The sequence below is a fragment of the Indicator indicator genome, unplaced genomic scaffold, assembly GCF_027791375.1.
Source record: "Indicator indicator isolate 239-I01 unplaced genomic scaffold, UM_Iind_1.1 iindUn_scaffold_170, whole genome shotgun sequence".
Lineage (NCBI taxonomy): Eukaryota > Metazoa > Chordata > Aves > Piciformes > Indicatoridae > Indicator > Indicator indicator.
The window spans coordinates 23,473-42,647 of record NW_026539260.1 but is presented as its reverse complement, the minus strand read 5'-3'; the positions used below and the strand labels follow the sequence as shown (position 1 = coordinate 42,647).

At 47.1% G+C, this 19,175-nt stretch overlaps 1 protein-coding gene across 1 annotated transcript in view; it reads right to left on the bottom strand.

Moving 5' to 3' along the window:
* The window catches only part of LOC128980423 (sucrase-isomaltase, intestinal-like), a 47,433-nt gene that overhangs the window by 21,385 nt on the left and 6,873 nt on the right, over positions 1 to 19,175 (bottom strand). The window contains exons 6-14 of the mRNA XM_054398896.1: positions 18,122 to 18,293; positions 14,985 to 15,084; positions 13,133 to 13,245; positions 10,559 to 10,684; positions 8,689 to 8,820; positions 6,785 to 6,904; positions 5,023 to 5,136; positions 4,661 to 4,745; positions 435 to 552 (exon numbers count right to left, since the gene is read on the bottom strand). Coding sequence (XP_054254871.1) covers positions 435 to 552; positions 4,661 to 4,745; positions 5,023 to 5,136; positions 6,785 to 6,904; positions 8,689 to 8,820; positions 10,559 to 10,684; positions 13,133 to 13,245; positions 14,985 to 15,084; positions 18,122 to 18,293 — 1,080 coding nt within the window. The remainder of the gene's footprint in view (positions 1 to 434; positions 553 to 4,660; positions 4,746 to 5,022; positions 5,137 to 6,784; positions 6,905 to 8,688; positions 8,821 to 10,558; positions 10,685 to 13,132; positions 13,246 to 14,984; positions 15,085 to 18,121; positions 18,294 to 19,175) is intronic.

Here is a 19,175-nt window from a genome sequence, read left to right as displayed (position 1 = left end):
TTCTGTGGACCTGCTCTGGCAGGAGGGTGGAGGGGGTTGGACTGGAAGACCTTCAGAGGTCCCTTCTCTGGAGAAGACTTTCCATCCCCATCTGGATGTGTTCCTGGGTGACCTGTGCTGGACTCTGTGGTCCTGCTCTGCAAGGTGGGGTGGAGGGGGTTGGACTGGAAGACCTTCAGAGGTCCCTTCTCTGGAGAAGACTTTCCATCCCCATCTGGATGTCTTCCTGGGTGAGCTGGATGGCAGAAGAACCCAAAGGGGCTTCCAGCCACCACCTCCCAGCCCTTTGCTGGCATCAGCAAACCTGCTGAGGATCCACTCCAAGCCCCTTCCCCACTCCAAACCCCTTCCCCACTCCAAACCCCTTCCCCACTCCAAACCCCTTCTCTCCAGGTCCAGTGAGGAAGACCTTGGCCCCCAGGGCTGAGACTCACCGCTGTGTGGCAATGGCCATGGAGTATCCATAGAGGTTGTGGAGGTCATATTGGAGTCCCAGCTTCTGCCTGGCATCCATGCAGGTGGTCATGGAGTACAGCAACCTGTTGACAACATCTGGGAGGAGGAAAAGGAAGTTGAGGAAGAAGATTGGGGAGGGGAGGGAAATTGAACTCAACTCTTTTTTTGGTTTTTGCTTTTTTTGTTTGTTTGGTCTGGTTTTGGTTTAGTTTAGGTTGTTTTGTTTTGGTTTAGTTTGGTTTGGTTTGGTTTAGTTTAGTTTGGTTTGGTTTGGTTTTGATTTAGTTTGTTTTGGTTTGGTCTTGGTTTAGGTTTAGTTTGTTTTGGTTTCAGTTTAGTTTGTTTTGCTTTGACTTTGGTTTAGTTTGTTTTGCTTTGGCTTTGGTTTAGTTTGGTTCTGGTTTAGTTTGTTTTGATTTGGTTTTGGTTTAGTTTGTTTTGTTTTTTGGTTCAGTTTTGGTTTAGTTTGTTTTGTTTTTTGGTACTGGTTTAGTTTGTTTTGGTTTGGTTTTGGTTTGGTTCTGGTTTGGTTTGTTTTGGTTTGGTTCCGGTTTGGTTTGTTTTGGTTCGGTTTTGGTTTAGTTAGTTTTGTTTTTTGGTTCCGGTTTGGTTTGTTTTGGTTCGGTTTTGGTTTGGTTTGTTTTGTTTTTTGGTTCCGGTTTGGTTTGTTTTGTTTTTTGGTTCCGGTTTGGTTTGTTTTGGTTCGGTTTTGGTTTAGTTAGTTTTGTTTTTTGGTTCCGGTTTGGTTTGTTTTGGTTCGGTTTTGGTTTGGTTTGTTTTGTTTTTTGGTTCCGGTTTGGTTTGTTTTGTTTTTTGGTTCCGGTTTGGTTTGGTTTGTTTTGTTTTTTGGTTCCGGTTTGGTTTGTTTTGTTTTTTGGTTCCGGTTTGGTTTGTTTTGGTTCGGTTTTGGTTTGGTTTGTTTTGTTTTTTGGTTCCGGTTTGGTTTGTTTTGTTTTTTGGTTCCGGTTTGGTTTGTTTTGGTTCGGTTTTGGTTTGGTTTGTTTTGTTTTTTGGTTCCGGTTTGGTTTGTTTTGGTTCGGTTTTGGTTTGGTTTGTTTTGTTTTTTGGTTCCGGTTTGGTTTGTTTTGTTTTTTGGTTCCGGTTTGGTTTGTTTTGGTTCGGTTTTGGTTTGGTTTGTTTTGTTTTTTGGTTCCGGTTTGGTTTGTTTTGGTTCGGTTTTGGTTTGGTTTGTTTTGTTTTTTGGTTCCGGTTTGGTTTGTTTTGGTTCGGTTTTGGTTTGGTTTGTTTTGTTTTTTGGTTCCGGTTTGGTTTGTTTTGGTTCGGTTTTGGTTTGGTTTGTTTTGTTTTTTGGTTCCGGTTTGGTTTGTTTTGGTTCGGTTTTGGTTTGGTTTGTTTTGTTTTTTGGTTCCGGTTTGGTTTGTTTTGGTTCGGTTTTGGTTTGGTTTGTTTTGTTTTTTGGTTCCGGTTTGGTTTGTTTTGGTTCGGTTTTGGTTTGGTTTGTTTTGTTTTTTGGTTCCGGTTTGGTTTGTTTTGGTTCGGTTTTGGTTTGGTTTGTTTTGTTTTTTGGTTCCGGTTTGGTTTGTTTTGGTTCGGTTTTGGTTTGGTTTGTTTTGTTTTTTGGTTCCGGTTTGGTTTGTTTTGGTTCGGTTTTGGTTTGGTTTGTTTTGTTTTTTGGTTCCGGTTTGGTTTGTTTTGGTTCGGTTTTGGTTTGGTTTGTTTTGTTTTTTGGTTCCGGTTTGGTTTGTTTTGGTTCGGTTTTGGTTTGGTTTGTTTTGTTTTTTGGTTCCGGTTTGGTTTGTTTTGGTTCGGTTTTGGTTTGGTTTGTTTTGTTTTTTGGTTCCGGTTTGGTTTGTTTTGGTTCGGTTTTGGTTTGGTTTGTTTTGTTTTTTGGTTCCGGTTTGGTTTGTTTTGGTTCGGTTTTGGTTTGGTTTGTTTTGTTTTTTGGTTCCGGTTTGGTTTGTTTTGGTTCGGTTTTGGTTTGGTTTGTTTTGTTTTTTGGTTCCGGTTTGGTTTGTTTTGGTTCGGTTTTGGTTTGGTTTGTTTTGTTTTTTGGTTCCGGTTTGGTTTGTTTTGGTTCGGTTTTGGTTTGGTTTGTTTTGTTTTTTGGTTCCGGTTTGGTTTGTTTTGGTTCGGTTTTGGTTTGGTTTGTTTTGTTTTTTGGTTCCGGTTTGGTTTGTTTTGGTTCGGTTTTGGTTTGGTTTGTTTTGTTTTTTGGTTCCGGTTTGGTTTGTTTTGGTTCGGTTTTGGTTTGGTTTGTTTTGTTTTTTGGTTCCGGTTTGGTTTGTTTTGTTTTTTGGTTCTGGTTTAGTTTGTTTTGGTTTAGTTTGTTTTGGTTTAGTTTGTTTTGGTTTGGTTTTGGTTTAGTTTGCTTTGTTTTTTGGTTCTGGTTTAGTTTGTTTTGGTTTAGTTTGTTTTGGTTTGGTTTTGGTTTAGTTTGCTTTGTTTTTTGGTTCTGGTTTAGTTTGTTTTGGTTTAGTTTGTTTTGGTTTGGTTTTGGTTTAGTTTGCTTTGTTTTTTGGCTCTGGTTTAGTTTGTTTTGGTTTGGTTTTGGTTTAGTTGTTTTGGTTTGGTTTTGGTTTAGTTGTTTTGGTTTGGTTTTGGTTTGGTTTTGGTTTAGTTGTTTTGGTTTGGTTTTGGTTTAGTTTGTTTTGTTTTTTGGTTCTGGTTTAGTTTGTTTTGGTTCGGTTTTGGTTTAGTTTGTTTTGTTCTTTGGTTCTGGTTTAGTTTGTTTTGGTTCGGTTTTGGTTTAGTTTGTTTTGTTCTTTGGTTCTGGTTTAGTTTGTTTTGGTTCGGTTTTGGTTTAGTTTGTTTTGTTCTTTGGTTCTGGTTTAGTTTGTTTTGGTTCGGTTTTGGTTTAGTTTGTTTTGTTCTTTGGTTCTGGTTTAGTTTGTTTTGGTTCGGTTTTGGTTTAGTTTGTTTTGTTCTTTGGTTCTGGTTTAGTTTGTTTTGGTTCGGTTTTGGTTTAGTTTGTTTTGTTCTTTGGTTCTGGTTTAGTTTGTTTTGGTTTGGTTTTGGTTTAGTTTGTTTTGTTCTTTGGTTCTGGTTTAGTTTGTTTTGGTTCGGTTTTGGTTTAGTTTGTTTTGTTCTTTGGTTCTGGTTTAGTTTGTTTTGGTTCGGTTTTAGTTTAGTTTGTTTTGTTTTTTGGTTCTGGTTTAGTTTGTTTTGTTTTGGTTTTGTTTCATTTTTCTTTCATTTTCCCTACATTTTATTTCATTTTTTTTCCTTTTTCTTTCCTTTTTTCTTTTTTTATGTCCCTTTCATTTTTTCTTTAACAACTTATTGAAAGTTCTGAATGTTTATTAAATTTCTTATTTCATTTTTTACCAAACTTTAGATTTTTTTTAAATGAATTTTTCAATTACAAGTTTCATTGACTTATTGACTTGGCATGTAGGTTTTTTTACTGATTTTTTTAAAATTTGTCTTTTTTTCCATTTTTGATTCTTTGACATTTTATTTAATTTTTTCCTTTGATTTTTGATCTAATTTAATTTTTTATTTATTATTAATTAATTTATTTACTTTGCATATAGATATTTACAAATTTTTTTAATTTAATTTTTCATTGGTTTAGATTATTTGCTATTTTATTTTTTTCCCTTCAATTTTTCTTCTAATTTAATTATTTTTTCTTTTATTTTTTTACTTTGCAGGTAGTTTCTTTACTGATTTTTTCTTATGTTTTTTAATTCCATTTTTTATTATTTGCTATTTGATTGAATTTTTCCTTCAATTTTTGATATAATTTAATTATATTCCTTTGCTTATTTTTTTATTTTGTGGGTATTTTTTTACTGTTTTTTTTCTTATTGATTTTTTATTCCATTTTTCATTACTTGATACTTTATTCAATTTTGCTTTCAATTTCTGATCTAATTTAATTATTTTTTTCTTTCCTAATCATTTACTTACTTTGCAGGTAGTTTTTATTGGGTTTTTATGTAATTTTTTATTCCATTTTGGGTTATTTGATAAATTATTTTTTTCCCTTCAATTTTTGTTCTAATTTCATTAAAATTTGTTATTCTTTAATTAGTTGTTTACTTTGCCTGTAGGTTTTTACTGTTTTTTTGGTTTTAGTTTAACTTTTTGTTCCATTTTAATTGTTTGATGCTTTATTTATTTTTCCTTTCATTTTCAATCTAATTTTATTTTATGCTTTTTTTTTTTTTTTCCTTTTTACAATTTTTTTCTTTTTTTGATGTCTCTTTTTCTCCCACATGTAATGGCAGCCAGGACTTACGTGGTGTGAAGGGAGGGTAGTTGTATTCATTATCCTCACAGCCTTTAGTTGAGCCTTCGAGTAAATTAGTAGCTTCATTCATATCCTGAAAAAAAAGAAAAAAAAAAAAAAGAAAAAAAAGAATTTCACAACTTTCAATTTCAGTTAAAAATAACTGAAACAAAAGCTGGGTGGTGAATTCCATCACCGCTCCTGGCGAGAACACATCCCCTGGACAAAATTTCTATCCCCAATTCCTCTCAGATAGGAAAACACAAAAACTCCCCCCCCAAGACCCCAAATTTCATCCCAGTGCAGCTCACTCTGTGGGGGGGAAAAAAATAACAAATAAAAGGCAAACCCCAAGGCAGGATTTCACTCACGATCCAGAGCCCATCGTAGGGAACTTGGTCGTAGAAGATTTTGCATTCCTGCAGCCACCAGTCGGAGCACTCAGGGTTGGTGAAGTCCGGGAAGACTGTGAGGCCTGGCCACACCTGGAAGCAGGGAGGGGAAAAGAGGAAAGGGGGAAGGGGAAGGAAATCGGGAGGGGAAGACCAAAGAGGGGAATAGGGAAGGGAAGGGAATAGGGAAGGGAAGGGAATAGGGAAGGGAATAGGGAAGGGAAGACCAAAGAGGGAAATCGGAAAGGGGGAAGGGGGAAGGGGGAAGGGGGAAGGGGGAAGGGAAGGGGAAAGGGAAGTTAAACCAAATCAAATTAATTAAATTAACTGCAGTAACTTAGAGTAACTTAGAGTAATTTTAACTTAAAGGAACTTAAAGCAACTTAAAGTAAATTAGAGTAACTTAGAGTAAATTAAAGTAACAAAGTTACTTAAACTAACTTAAAGGAACTTAAAGTAGAGTAACTTAAAGTAAACTAGAGTAAATTAGCTTAAAGTAAATTAGAGTATCTTAAAGTAAATTAGAGTAAATTAGAGTAGCTTAAAGTAAATTAGAGTAAATTAAATTAGAGTAACTTAAAGTAAATTAGAGTAACTTAGAGTAAATTAAAGAAACTTAAAATAAATTAAAGTAACTTAAAGTAAATTAAAGTAACTTAAAGTAAATTAAAGTCAAGTAACTTTAAAAGTAACTTAAAGTAAAGTAACTTAGAGTAACTCAGAGCAACTCCCAGTCAGAGTCACTGAGGTGCCTTACCCTGGCTGGCTCCCATCCCCTGGGCCTCCTTCCCTGCTCCTCTTCTCTCCCTGTTGGCTCCCAGCCCTTCGGCTTTCTCCTCCCCCAGCTCCCTCTCTGCCTTCCATCCCGGGCAGGGCAGTTTGGGATTGGCTCTCAGGAGGAAGTTCCTCAGCAGGAGGCTGCTGGAGCCCTGCCCAGGGAGGGGCTGGGAGCCTCCTTCCCTGCAGAGATCCAAGGTCAGGCTGGACCAGGCCCCTGGGCAGGCTTTGGGTGAAGGCCATTTGATGGCTCCCAGCTCTCTTTGGTGGTCCCCAGGTCCATTTGGTGGCCTCCAGGTTCATTTGGTGGTCCCCAGGTCAATTTGGTGGCCCCCAGGTTCATTTGGTGGTCCCCAGGTCCATTTGGTGGCTCCCAGTTCTATTTGGTGGTCCCCAGGTCCATTTGGTGGTTCCCAGGTCTATTTGGTGGCCTCCAGGTCCATTTGGTGGTCCCCAGGTCCATTTGGTGGTCCCCAGGTGCATTTTTAAGCTCCCAGGACCATTTGGTGGTCCTCAAGTCAATGTTTGGTGGTCCCCAAGTCAATATTTGGTGGTCCCTAGGTCCATTTGGTGGTCTCCAGGTCTCTTTGGTGGCCTCCAGGTCCATCAGGAGGAGCTCAGAGCTGCCACAAAGGGCTTGGAGCTCTGCTCTGAGGACAGGCTGAGGGAGCTGGGGGTTGGTTGAGCCCGGAGAAGACCTCAGGAGGAGCTCAGAGCTGCCTGCCAGGACCTGAAGGGATCCTCCAGGAATCTCCTACCATTGCCCTCATCCCCTTGACCCCTCCCACCCATATCCCATCCTCCTCCCGTCCAGGAGATCCTCGCTCCCTTCCCTCCCAACCCCTGCCCAGATCCCAGCGAAGAGTCTGAAAAGAGGAGGGGGAGGGAAAAGGTCACCAAAAAGCCTCAGGAAAAGGCTTGGAGGGGCTGGGGGCTTGGCCCAGCCCCCAGCCGAGGTCCTTACCTTGCCCACCAACGGCGTGCGGCCGTCGGACTCGTTCAGCCACACGCCCCTGCCCTGCCCCCTCTCGTAAGCCAGGTACGGGGAGCCGTCGGCCATGGGGTCGATGCCGATGGCTGCGTCCTGGGGGGAGAGAGCAGCGCAGGGGAGGGCAGCTGGGGCTGGCCGAAGGGGAGGGGGAGCAGGGGAAAGGAAGGAGGGGAAAGGGAGGAGGAAGGAGGGGGAAGGGAGGAGGAAGGAGGGGGAAGGGAGGAGGGGGAAGGGAGGAGGGAGGAGGGGGAAGGGAGGAGGGGAAAGGGAGGAGGGGAAAGGGAGGAGGGGAAAGGGAGGAGGGGAAAGGGAGGAGGGGAAAGGGAGGAGGGGAAAGGGAGGAGGGGAAAGGGGGAAAGGAGGAGGGGAAAGGAGGAGGGGAAAGGAGGAGGGGAAAGGAGGAGGGGAAAGGAGGAGGGGAAAGGGGGAAGGAGAAGGGGGAAGGGAGGAGGAGGAAGGAGAGGGGAGGAGGAGGGAGGAGGAGGAAGGGAGGAGGAGGAAGGGAGGAGGAGGGAGGAGGAGGGAGGGAGAAGGAGGGAGGAGGAAGGAGGGAGGAGGAAGGAGGGAGGAGGAAGGAGGGAGGAGGAAGGAGGGAGGAGGAAGGAGGGAGGGAGGAGAGGAAGGGAGGAGAGGAAGGGAGGAGAGGGAGGAGAGGAAGGGAGGAGAGGGAGGAGAGGAAGGGAGGAGAGGGAGGAGAGGAAGGGAGGAGAGGGAGGAGAGGAAGGGAGGAGAGGGAGGAGGAAGGGAGAGGAAGGAGAAAAGAAGAAGGGGGAAGGGTGAGGAGGGGGAAGGGTGAGGAGGGAGAAGGGGAGGAGGGAGGAGAGGAAGGAGGGAGGGAGGAGAGGAAGGAGGGAGGGAGGAGAGGAAGGAGGGAGGGAGGAGAGGAAGGGAGGAGAGGAAGGGAGGAGAGGGAGGAGAGGAAGGGAGGAGAGGGAGGAGGAAGGGAGAGGAAGGAGAAAAGAAGAAGGGGGAAGGGTGAGGAGGGGGAAGGGTGAGGAGGGAGAAGGGGAGGAGGGAGGAGAGGAAGGAGGGAGGGAGGAGAGGAAGGAGGGAGGGAGGAGAGGAAGGAGGAAGGGAGGAGAGGAAGGAGGAAGGGAGGAGAGGAAGGAGGAAGGGAGGAGAGGGAGGAGGAAGGGAGAGGAAGGAGAAAAGAAGAAGGGGGAAGGGTGAGGAGGGGGAAGGGTGAGGAGGGAGAAGGGGAGGAGGGAGGAGAGGAAGGAGGGAGGGAGGAGAGGAAGGAGGGAGGGAGGAGAGGAAGGAGGAAGGGAGGAGAGGAAGGAGGGAGGGAGGAGAGGAAGGGAGGAGAGGGAGGAGAGGAAGGGAGGAGAGGGAGGAGGAAGGGAGAGGAAGGAGAAAAGAAGAAGGGGGAAGGGGGAGGAGGGAGAAGGGGGAGGAGGGAGAAGGGGGAGGAGGGAGAGGAGGGAGGAGGGAGAGGAGGGAGAGGAGGGGGAAGGGGGAGGAGGGAGAGGAGGGGGAAGGGGGAGGAGGGAAAGGAGGGGGAAGGGGGAGGAGGGAAAGGAGGGAGAAGGGGGAGTAGGGAGAAGGGGGAGGAGGGAGAAGGGGAGGAGGGAGAAGGGGGAGGAGGGAGAAGGGGGAGGAGGGGAGGAGGGGGAAGGGGGAGGAGGGGGAAGGGGGAGGAGGGGGAAGGGGGAGGAGGGGGAGGGGGAGGAGGGGAGAAGGAGGGGAGAAGGAGGGGAGAAGGAGGGGAGAAGGAGGGGAGAAGGAGGGGAGAAGGAGGGGAGAAGGAGGGGAGAAGGAGGGGAGAAGGAGAAGAGGGGGAGAAGGAGAAAAGGAAAAAGAGAGGAGGAGAAAAGGAGGTGAAGGAAAAAGGGAGGAGGAGGAGGAGGAAGGGAGGAGGAGGAGCAGGGGGTGCTCACCAGGATGAGGATGTACTTCTGCCCCTGCTGGTGCAGGAAGGTTCGGAATTTGGGGAGGTCTCTGAACCTCTCTTTGTCGTAGGTGAAATCTTTCCAGTCCTCCATGTAGTCAATGTCGATGTACTGCACGTCCTGGGGGGGGGGGTGGAGGGAGGACATCAGGCAGGACCTCAGCTGGGGACGTGAGAGGCTCCAGCCAGGCAGGGTCCTCTCAACACACCGCCCAGAGAAGCAGCTGGAACCATCCCTCCTCCTCCTCCCCTCCCCTCCCCTTCCCACCTCCCTCCGCCCCTTAGCTGGGTGTGGACACCCGAAGTAGATTTAAACCTCTCGAGATAGATCCTTCCAGTGGCCACAAGAGGACGCTGCTGGCCCACGGACAGCGTTTTGTCCATCCCCCCCTCCCCCCAGCCTCCAGCTCCTTCTCCACAGAACTGCTTGGCTGAGCAAAAAAAAAAAAAAAAAAAAAATCAAACCAAAACCAAACCCAAAAACTTCTTGAGATGGAAAATTTAAGCAAAACTCCCCCAAACAAACAAACATAAAAAAACCAACACCCAAAACCAAACCAACAAAAAACTTCTTGAGATGGAAATTTTAAATTAAAAAAAAAAAAAAAATTGAAGCCCAAAAAACTTCTTCAGATGGAATCTTCAAGCCAAAAATACTTCTTGAGATGGAAAATTGAAGACAGAAAACTTCTTGAGATGGAAATTTGAAGCCAAGAAACTTCTCAAGATGGAAATTTGAAGCTAAAAATCATCTGGAGATGGAAATTGGAAGTCAAAAACTTCTTGAGATGCAAATTTGGAGCCAGAATCACCTTGAGATGGAAATTTGAAGCCAGAAATACTTCTTGAGATGGAAATTTGAAGCTAAAAATCTTCCTGAGATGGAAATTTGAAGCTTAAAAAACTTCTCAAGATGGAAATTTGAAGCTAAAAAACTTCTTGAGATGGAAATTTGAAGCTAAAAAACTTCTTGAGATGGAAATTTGAAACCCAAAACTTCTTGAGATGGAAATTTGAAGCCAAAAAAGAAATCCTCTTGAGATGGAAATTTGAAGCCAAAAACTTGAGATGGAAATTTGAAGCCAAAATCATCTTGAGATGGAAATTTGAAGCCAAAAACTTCTTGAGATTGAAATCTGAAGCCAAAAAACTTCTCAAGATGGAAATTTGAAGCTAAAAATCATCTGGAGATGGAAATTGGAAGCCAAAAATACTTCTTGAGATGGAAATTTGAAGCTAAAAATCATCTTGAGATGGAAATTTGAAGCCAAAAAACTTCTTGGGATGCAAATTTGGAGCCAAAAATCTTCCTGAGATGGAAATTTGAAGCCCCAAAACTTCTGGTGATGGAAATTTGAAGCCTGAAAAGCTTCTTGAGATGGAAATTTGAAGCCAAAAAAGAAATCCTCTTGAAGTGGAAATTTGAAGCTAAAAACTTCTTCAGATGGAAACTTGAAACCCAAAAACTTCTTGAGATGGAAATTTGAGGCCCAAAAACTTTTTGAGATGGAAATTTGAAGCCAAAAAACTTCTCAAGATGGAAATTTGAAGCTAAAAATCATCTGGAGATGGAAATTGGAAGACAAAAATACTTCTTGAGATGGAAATTTGAAGATAAAAACTTCTTGAGATGGAAATATGAAGCCCCAAAACTTCTTGAGATGGAAATTTGGAGCCAAAATTTTCTTGAGATGGAAATTTGGAGCCAAAAAAGAAACTTCTTGAGGTGCAAATTTGGAGCCAAAAAAACTTCTCATGGTGGAAGTTTCAAGCTAAGAAACTTCTGGAGAAGCAACCTTGCAGCCAGTCAAAGCAGCCCTAGAGGAGGAGGAGCAAACCCTGGGGTTTCTTTTACTCACATAAGGGAGGCCAAGGGCTCTGTTCTGCTCCACCACAGTCTTCACCTGGTCCAGGGAGGTGTAGTTGTAGCGGCTCAGCTGGAAGCCCAAGCTCCAGTAGGAAGGCAAAGCTGGCAGCCCAATGAACTGGGAGAGGGGAAGAATCCAAGAGAGTGCTGTCAGCCTCCTCCTTTGGGGCTGATTCCATAAAGTCTCACAGGACCACAGTGCATGAGAGGTTGGAAGGGACCTCCAGAGATCTCCCAGTCCAAGCCCCCCTCCCCCCTGCTAGAGCAGGACCACCCAGGGGAGTCTGCACAGGAAGGCATCCAGGTGGGGTTTGGGAAGGCTCCAGAAGAGGAGACTCCACAATCCTCTCTAGGCAGCCTGCTCCAGGGCTCTGTCACCCTCACTGTCAAGAAGTTTCTCCTCATGGTGAGGTGAAATCTTCTCTGGTCAAGCTGGAACTCATTGGTCCTTGGCTTATCACTGGGGAGCACCCAAAAGAGCCTGGCCCCCTCCCCTTGCCCCCCACTCCTCAGCTATTGATAGCCATTGATCAGATCCCTCTCAGCCTTCTCCTCTCCAGACTAAACACCCCCAGGTCTCTCAGTCTCTCCTCACAGGGGAGATGCTCAAGTCCCCAAATCATCCTCATGGCTATCCCTTGGACTCTCTCCAGCAGGTCTCTGTCTCTCTTCAACTGGGGAGCCCCAAACTGGATGCAGTACTCCAGGGGTGGTCTCAGCAGGGCAGAGCAGAGGTGGGGAATGAACCTCCCCAGCCCTGCTGGCCACACTTCTCTTGCTGCCCTCCCCCAGGATCCCATTGGCTCTCCTGGCCCCAAGGGCACTTTGCTGTCCCATGCTGCCCACCAGTACTCCAAGGTCTTCCTCTGTGGAGCTGCTTTCCAGCAGGGCAGCCTCTAACCTGTCCTGGTGCTTGGGGTTGCTTCTCCCCAGATGCAGGACCCTGCACTTGTCCTTCTTGAACTTCATGAGGTTCACCTTCCCCCAGCTCTCATTGGATGCAGTACAGCCTGAGGGGTGTCAGCCACCCCCCACCCCACTTCTGTATCATCAGAGAACTTCCTGAGAGTCCTCTCGATCCCCTCAGCCCAGGTGGTGGGTAAAGATATTGACCAAAACTGGAGGCAGGACCAATCCCTGGGGAACACCACTGGCCACAGGCCTCCACAGAAGGTTAGGGCTTGGAAGGGACCTCCAGAGATCATAGAATCATAGAATCAACCAGGTTGGAAAAGACCTCAAGGATCATCAAGTCCAACCTGTCACCCAAGAACTCATGACTACTAAGCTCTGGCTCCAAGTGCCACATCCAAGCTTTTCTTGAACACCTCCAGGGATGGTGACTCCACCACCTCCCTGGGCAGCACATTCCAATGGCCAATTCCTCTTTCTGGGAAGAACTTTCTCCTCACCTCCAGCCTAAACTTCCCCTGGTGCAGCTTGAGACTGTGTCCTCTTGTTCTGTCACTGCTTGCCTGGGAGAAGAGCCCAACCCCCACCTGGCTACAACCTCCCTTCAGGTAGTTGTAGACAGCAATGAGGTCACCCCGGAGCCTCCTCTTCTCCAGGCTGAACACCCCCAGCTCCCTCAGCCTCTCCTCACAGGGCTGTGCTCCAGACCCTTCCCCAGCCTTGTTGCCCTTCTCTGGACACCTTCCAGCATCTCAATGTCCTTAAACTCAGGAGCCCAGAACTGGACACAGCACTCAAGCTGTGGCCTAACCAGTGCTGAGCACAGGGCAGGATGACTTCCCTGCTCCTGCTGGCCACACTGTTCCTGATCCAGGCCCAGGATGCCCTTGGCCTTCTTGGCCCCCTGGGCACACTGCTGGCCCAACATCCCCAGGTCCTTCTCTGCCTGGCTGCTCTCCAGCCACTCTGACCCCAGCCTGTAGCACTGCATGGGGTTGGTATGGCCAAAGTGCAGCACCTGGCACTGGGACTTAAATGCCATCCTGTTGGACTCTGCCCATCTGTCCAGCCTGGCAAGGTCCCTCTGCAGAGCCCTCCTACCCTTGAGGAAGAAGTTCTTCACCATGAGAGTGGTGAGAGCCTGGAATGGGTTGTTCAGGGTGGTGGTTGGGGCCCCACCCCTGGAGGTGTTTAAGGCCAGGCTGGATGAGGCTCTGGCCAGCCTGCTGTAGTGTGAGGTGTCCCTGCCCATGGCAGGGGGGTTGGAACTGGATGATCCTTGTGGTCCCTTCCAACCCTGACTGATTCTATGATTCCTACCCTCCAACACATCAACTCCTGCTCCCAGCTTGGTGTCATCTGCAAACTCACTAACGGTGGACTCAGTCCCCTCATCCAGATCATCAATAAAGATATTGTACAGGATTGGACCCAACACTGATCCCTGGGGGACACCAGGTCCCAACATCCCCCTGCCAAAAGCAGGCTCCCCCAGGGCAGGTCACACAGGAACACATCCAGGTGGGTTTGGAAAGGCTCCAGAGGAGACTCCACAACCTCTCTGGGCAGCCTGTTGCAAGGCTCCATCAGCCAGGACTGTCCTTGAGGGTCCCCAAAGCTGGAGAATGCCTTGAGATGGTGTCCCCCAACCTACCTGCACATACTCCTGCACCACCTGCTCAGGGGTGTCCCCAAGGAAGACATAAAAGTCCAGCACCCCCCCGATGACTCTGTAGGTGACAGCCGGCGCCGGCTGCATGGCGATGTCTGGGAGGAGAAACAAAATTGGCTGGGGGCAGCCCCAGATGGCAGCCCCAGGGGGGAAAGGGTCAAAGAGTCAGAGAATCATGGAGTCAGAGAATCATGGAATTATGCAATCATGGAATCAAAGAGTCAGAGAATCATGGAATCATGGAATCAGAGAATCATGGAGTCAAAGAGTCAGAGAATCATGGAATCAAAGAGTCAGAATCATGGAATCAGAGAATCAGGGAATCAGAGAATCAAAGAGTCAGAGAATCATGGAATTATGGAATCAGAGAATCATGGAATCAAAGAGTCAGAGAATCATGGAGTCAGAGAGTCAGTGAATCATGGAATCACAGAATCATGGAGTTATGGAATCAGGGAATCAGAATCATGGAATCAGAAAATCGTGGAATCAGAGAATCAAAGAATCATGGAATCAGAGAGTCAGAGAATCACGGAATCAGAGAGTCAGAGAATCAGAATCATGGAATCATGGAATCAGAGAATCAGAATCATGGAATCAAATAAAGAGTATCAGAGAACCATGGAATCAGAGAGTCATGGAATCATGGAATCAAAGAATCATGGAATCAGAGAGTCAGAGAATCTCAGGATCATAGAATCAGAAACAATGAATCATAGGATCATAGAATCATGGAATCATGGAATCACAAAATCATGGAATCAAAGAATCATAGAATCTTAGAATCAGAGTCATGGAATCATAGAATCAAAGAGTCATAGAATCATCGAATTGAGGAATCATGGAATCAGAGAATCAGAGAACCAAAGAATCATGGAATCATTGTCAGGGTTGGAAGGGACCTCAAGGGTGATCCAGTCCCAACCCCACTGCCATGGGCAGGGACACCTCACACCAGAGCAGGTTGCTCACAGCCACTTCCAGCCTGGCTGCAAACACCTCCAGGGATGAGGCTTCCACCACCTCCCTGGGCAACCTCTGCCAGTCTCTCAACACCTTCATGGGGAAGAACTTCTTCCTAACATCCAATCTGAGTCTCCCCATTTCTAGGTGTGCTTCATTCCCCCCAGTCCTATCACTCCCTGACACCCTCAAAAGTCCCTCCCCAGATTTCTTGTAGTCCTTCTTCAGATCCTGGAAGGCCACAAGAAGGTCTCCTGGGAGCCTTCTCCTCTCCAGACTGCACAACCCCAACTCCTTCAGGATGTCCTCAGAGCAGAGCAGCTCCAGCCCTCTGCTCATCCTCGTGGCCCTTCTCTGGACACCTTCCAGCACCTCCAGATCCTTCCTGGAACAGAGGCTCCAGAACTGGACACAGAGCTCTAGGTGAGGTCTCAGCAGAGTGGAGCAGAGGAGGAGAATCCCCTCCCTGGCCCTGCTGGCCACACTTCTCCTGCTGCAGCCCAGGCTCTGCTTGGCTCTCTGGGCTGCAAGTGCTCACTGCTGGCTCCTGCTGAGCTTCTCCTCCCCCAGCACCCCCAAGGCCTTTCCTTCAGGGCTGCTCTCCAGCCAGTCCCTGCCCAGCCTATAGCAGTGCCTGGGATTGCCCTGCCCCAGCTGCAGGACCTTGCCCGTGGTCTTGTTGAACCTCATGAGAAACCAACCAACCAAAAGTAGTCAAGGAAACCCCAAAACACTTCCTGGAGCTTGCAGCAGTGGTTTTGCAGCACTTCTTTTGCCTTCAAATGTCTATTTTCCCTCTCCCCCTCTATGTTTTCCAGAAAAGAAAAAAATTTTGGGGGGTTTTGTTGTCTTTTTTCCCCTCTTTTCTTACCCATAGCATTGCTGTTCATCAAGAAGACACCAAGAGAGGCTCCACTTTCATCTTCCAAGCACAAGAAGAAGGTATGAGCACCATATAAATTTTCTACATTCTTCAAGGGAACAAAAAACACCCCCAAAATAATAAAAAATGAAGAGAGAGAGAGAGAATTTGGATTAAAAACAACAAAAAAAATCACTAAATATATTTTAAAAAAATCACAAAAAATAAAAGGTACAAAAATTCATCAAGTGTGGGCAGAAGCATCCAGAATGACCTCAGGGGACTGAGTTTCTCTCCTTGATGGGAAAGTCTTGAAGTTGCTTAAGTTCTGTTGAAGGCCTAAATTTGGGGGAATTGAGCCCAAATTTGGAGACTCCACCTGAAAATTTTGGGGAACTCACTTCAAATTTGAAGAAATTCAGTTGAAAGTTTTGGGGGAAATTTACCTCAAGTCTAATGAAATCCACCTGAAAATTTGGGGGAATTTACTCCAAAGCTGACAAAAATCCACCTGAAAAATTTGGGGAAATTTGCCTCAAATCTGAGGAAATTCAACTGAAAATTTGGGGGAATTTACCTTAAATCTGAAGAAATTCAGATGAAAATTGGGGGGTGAATGCACTCCAAAGCTGACAAAATCTGTCTGAAAAGGTGGGGGGAATTTACCTCAAATGTAACAAAATCCACCTGAAAATTTGGGGGAATTTGCCTCAAATCTGAAGAAATTCAGCTGAAATTTTTTGGGGGGGAATTTACTCCAAAGCTGACAAAAATTCCCCTGAAAAAAATTGGGGAAATTTATCTCAAATCTGAGGAAATTCAGCTTGAAAATTTGGGGGAATTTACCTCAAATCTGAGGAAATTCAGCTGAAAATTTGGGGGAATTTACCTAAATCTGAGGAAATTCAGCTGAAAGGTTGGGAGAATTTACCTCAAATTTGGGGAATCCACCCAAAATTTTGGGGGGAATTTACCTCAAATTTGAGGGAATCCACCTGAAAAATTAAAAACCACCTGGGAGAACTGAGCCTAAATTTGAGGAACCCACCAGAAAATTTGGGGATACTTCCCTCAAATCTGAGGAAATCCAGCTAAGAATTGGGGGAAATTTGCCCCCCAGTTTTGAGGAAACCTCCAAAGCTGAAGGAATTTGACTGAAACTTTTGGGGACATTTCAGAGAACCCCAGAATGGCTCAGGCTGGAAGGGACCTCAGAGCTCAGCTCCTTCCAACCTCCTCACCATGCCCAGGGACACCTCTCAGCTCGACTCAGCTGCTCAAGGCTTCATCCCTGGAGGTGTTTGCAGCTGTGAGCAACCTGCTCTGTTGTGAGGCGCCCCTGCCCATGGCAGAGAGGTTGGCACTGGATGAGCCTTGAAGTCCCTTCCAACCCTGACAATTCTCTGATTCATCCAACCTGTCCTTGAACACCTCCAGGCAGGAGGCATCCACAGCCTCCTTGGGCAGCCTGCTCCAGATTCTCACCACCTTCCTACCTAAGAACTTCTTCCTCAGCTCCAGTCTCACCCTCCTCTCCCTCAGCTTCAAACCATTCCCCCCTCCTCTTGGCTTTGTCTCTAGTGCCCCTCATGAAAAGTCCTTCTGCAGCCTTCCTGCAGGACCCTTCAGCTATTGGAAGGCAGCTCTAAGGTCACATCCCTTGGAGCCTTCTTTTCTCCAGGCCTCAGGAGATCTCCTTAAAGAATTATAGAATTGTAGGGCTGGAAGGGACCTCAAGGATAATCCACTTCCAACCCCCCTGCCATGGGCAGGGACACCTCACACCAGAGCAGGTTGCTCACAGCCACATCCAGCCTGGCTGCAAAAACCTCCAGGGATGAGGCTTCCACCACCTCCCTTGGGCAACCTCTGCCAGTGTCTCACCACCCTCATGGGGAAGAACTTCCTAACATCCAATCTGAATCCACCCTCCTCTAGCTTGGATCCATCCCCCCCAGTCCTGTCACTCCCTGACACCCTAAGAAGTCCCTCCCCAGATTTCTTGTAGCCCCCTTCAGATTCTGGAAGATGTCCTGGGAGCCTTCTCCTCTCCAGACTGCACAATCCCAACTCTCTCAGGCTGTCCTCAGAGCAGAGCAGCTCCAGCCCTCTGCTCATCCTCGTGGCCCTTCTCTGGACACCTTCCAGCACCTCCAGATCCTTCCTGGAACAGAGGCTCCAGAACTGGACACAGAGTTCCAGGTGTGGTCTCAGCAGAGTGGAGCAGAGGGGGAGAATCCCCTCCCTGGCCCTGCTGGCCACACTTCTCCTGCTGCAGCCCAGGCTCTGCTTGGCTCTCTGGGCTGCAAGTGCTCACTGCTGGCTCCTGCTGAGCTTCTCCTCCCCCAGCACCCCCAAGGCCTTTCCTTCAGGGCTGCTCTCCAGCCAGTCCCTGCCCAGCCTATAGCAGTGCCTGGGATTGCCCTGCCCCAGCTGCAGGACCTTGCCCTTGGCCTTGGTGAACCTCATGAGGTTGTCATGGCCCCAGCTCTGCAGCCTGTGCAGCTCCCTCTGGATGGATCCCTTCCCTCCAGCCTGTGCAGCTCCCTCTGGATGGATCCCTTCCCTCCAGCCTGTGCAGCTCCCTCTGGTTGGATCCCTTCCCTCCAGCCTGTGCAGCTCCCTCTGGTTGGATCCCTTCCCTCCAGCCTGTGCAGCTCCCTCTGGATGGATCCCTTCCCTCCAGCCTGTGCAGCTCCCTCTGGTTGGATCCCTTCCCTCCAGCCTGTGCAGCTCCCTCTGAATGGATCCCTTCCCTCCAGCCTGTCCAGCCCCCTCTGAATGGATCCCTTCCCTCCAGCCTGTGCAGCTCCCTCTGAATGGATCCCTTCCCTCCAGCCTGTCCAGGTCCCTCTGAATGGATCCCTTCCCTCCAGCCTGTCCAGGTCCCTCTGGATGGATCCTTTCCCTCCAGCCTGTCCAGGTCCCTCTGGATGGCTGCTGCACCACACCGCTTGGTGTCATCAGCACACCTGCTGAGGCTGCACTCAGTGCCACTCCCCATGGCCCCAACAGAGACCCTGAACAGGCCTGGTCCCAACCCTGAGCCCTGGGGGACTCTGCTTCTCTCTGGCCTCCACCCCAGCCAGAATCCTGAAAAAAACCCAAACCAAGAAAGGCCAAAAGTGCTCAAATGAAGGAGTTACCGCTGAAGGATTTGTTCCCCTGTTGAATATGGGCCAGACCCTCCAGTTGAGGTCGTGCTGGTACCTCTTGTGGATGTGTTCTCCCACCCCATAGATGTTGGCGCCGGGGAGCCAGATGGAGAGCTGCAGGAACTGCTCTGCGTAGACCAGAGGACCAATGGTGGTGTCAAAGCTGGAGGAACACCAGAAGGGGGCAGAAAAGTGTTGGTCAGGAAGGTTGGGTCCATTGGTAGCACCAAAAAAAACCAACCCCACCCCACCCCCAAGAGCCCCAACCCTTTCCATCAGTGATATTGGCCACCGCTGGGTGCTGGCTGTTTGGTCACTTGGCCAAAGCAGGGCAGTAGAGGTTGGGGGGAATTGAATTCAGTTGAGTTCAATTCAGTCCAATTCAGTTCAGTTCACTTCACTTCAATTCAATTCAATTGAACTCAGTTCATTTCAGTTCAATTTAATTCATTTCATTTTAATTCAATTCAATTCAGTTCAATTCGATTCAATTCACTTCTGTTCAGATCAATTCAACTCAGTTCAGTTCAATTCAGTTCAGATCAATTCAATTCAGTTCAATTCAATTCAGTTCAGTTGAGTTAAATTCAATTCAGTTCTGTTTCTTTCTGCTCCATTCTGCTCAGTTCAGCTCAGTTCTGTTCCATTTCATTCAGTCCAGTTCAGCTGAGTTCAATTCAATTCAGTTCAGTTCAATTCAGTTCAGATCAATTGAATTCAATGCAATCCAATTCAATCCAATCTAATCCAATTCAGTTCAGTTCAGATCAATTCAGTTCAGTTCAGTTCAGATCAATTCAGTTCAGATCAATTCAGTTCAGATCAATTCAGTCCAGTTCAGTCCAGTTCCATTCCATTCCATCCCATCCCATTCCATCCCATTCCATTCATTTAATCCAGTTCAATAGAATCAAATCCAAATCACTTCCATGTTATCTAATTCAGTTTCATTCACAGACTGAGGAGGTGCCACCACTCCTCCCAGTTTGGTGCCAGCACCAAATTGGCTAGCAGTGCTCTCTGTGCCCTCATCCAGGTCCTTGAT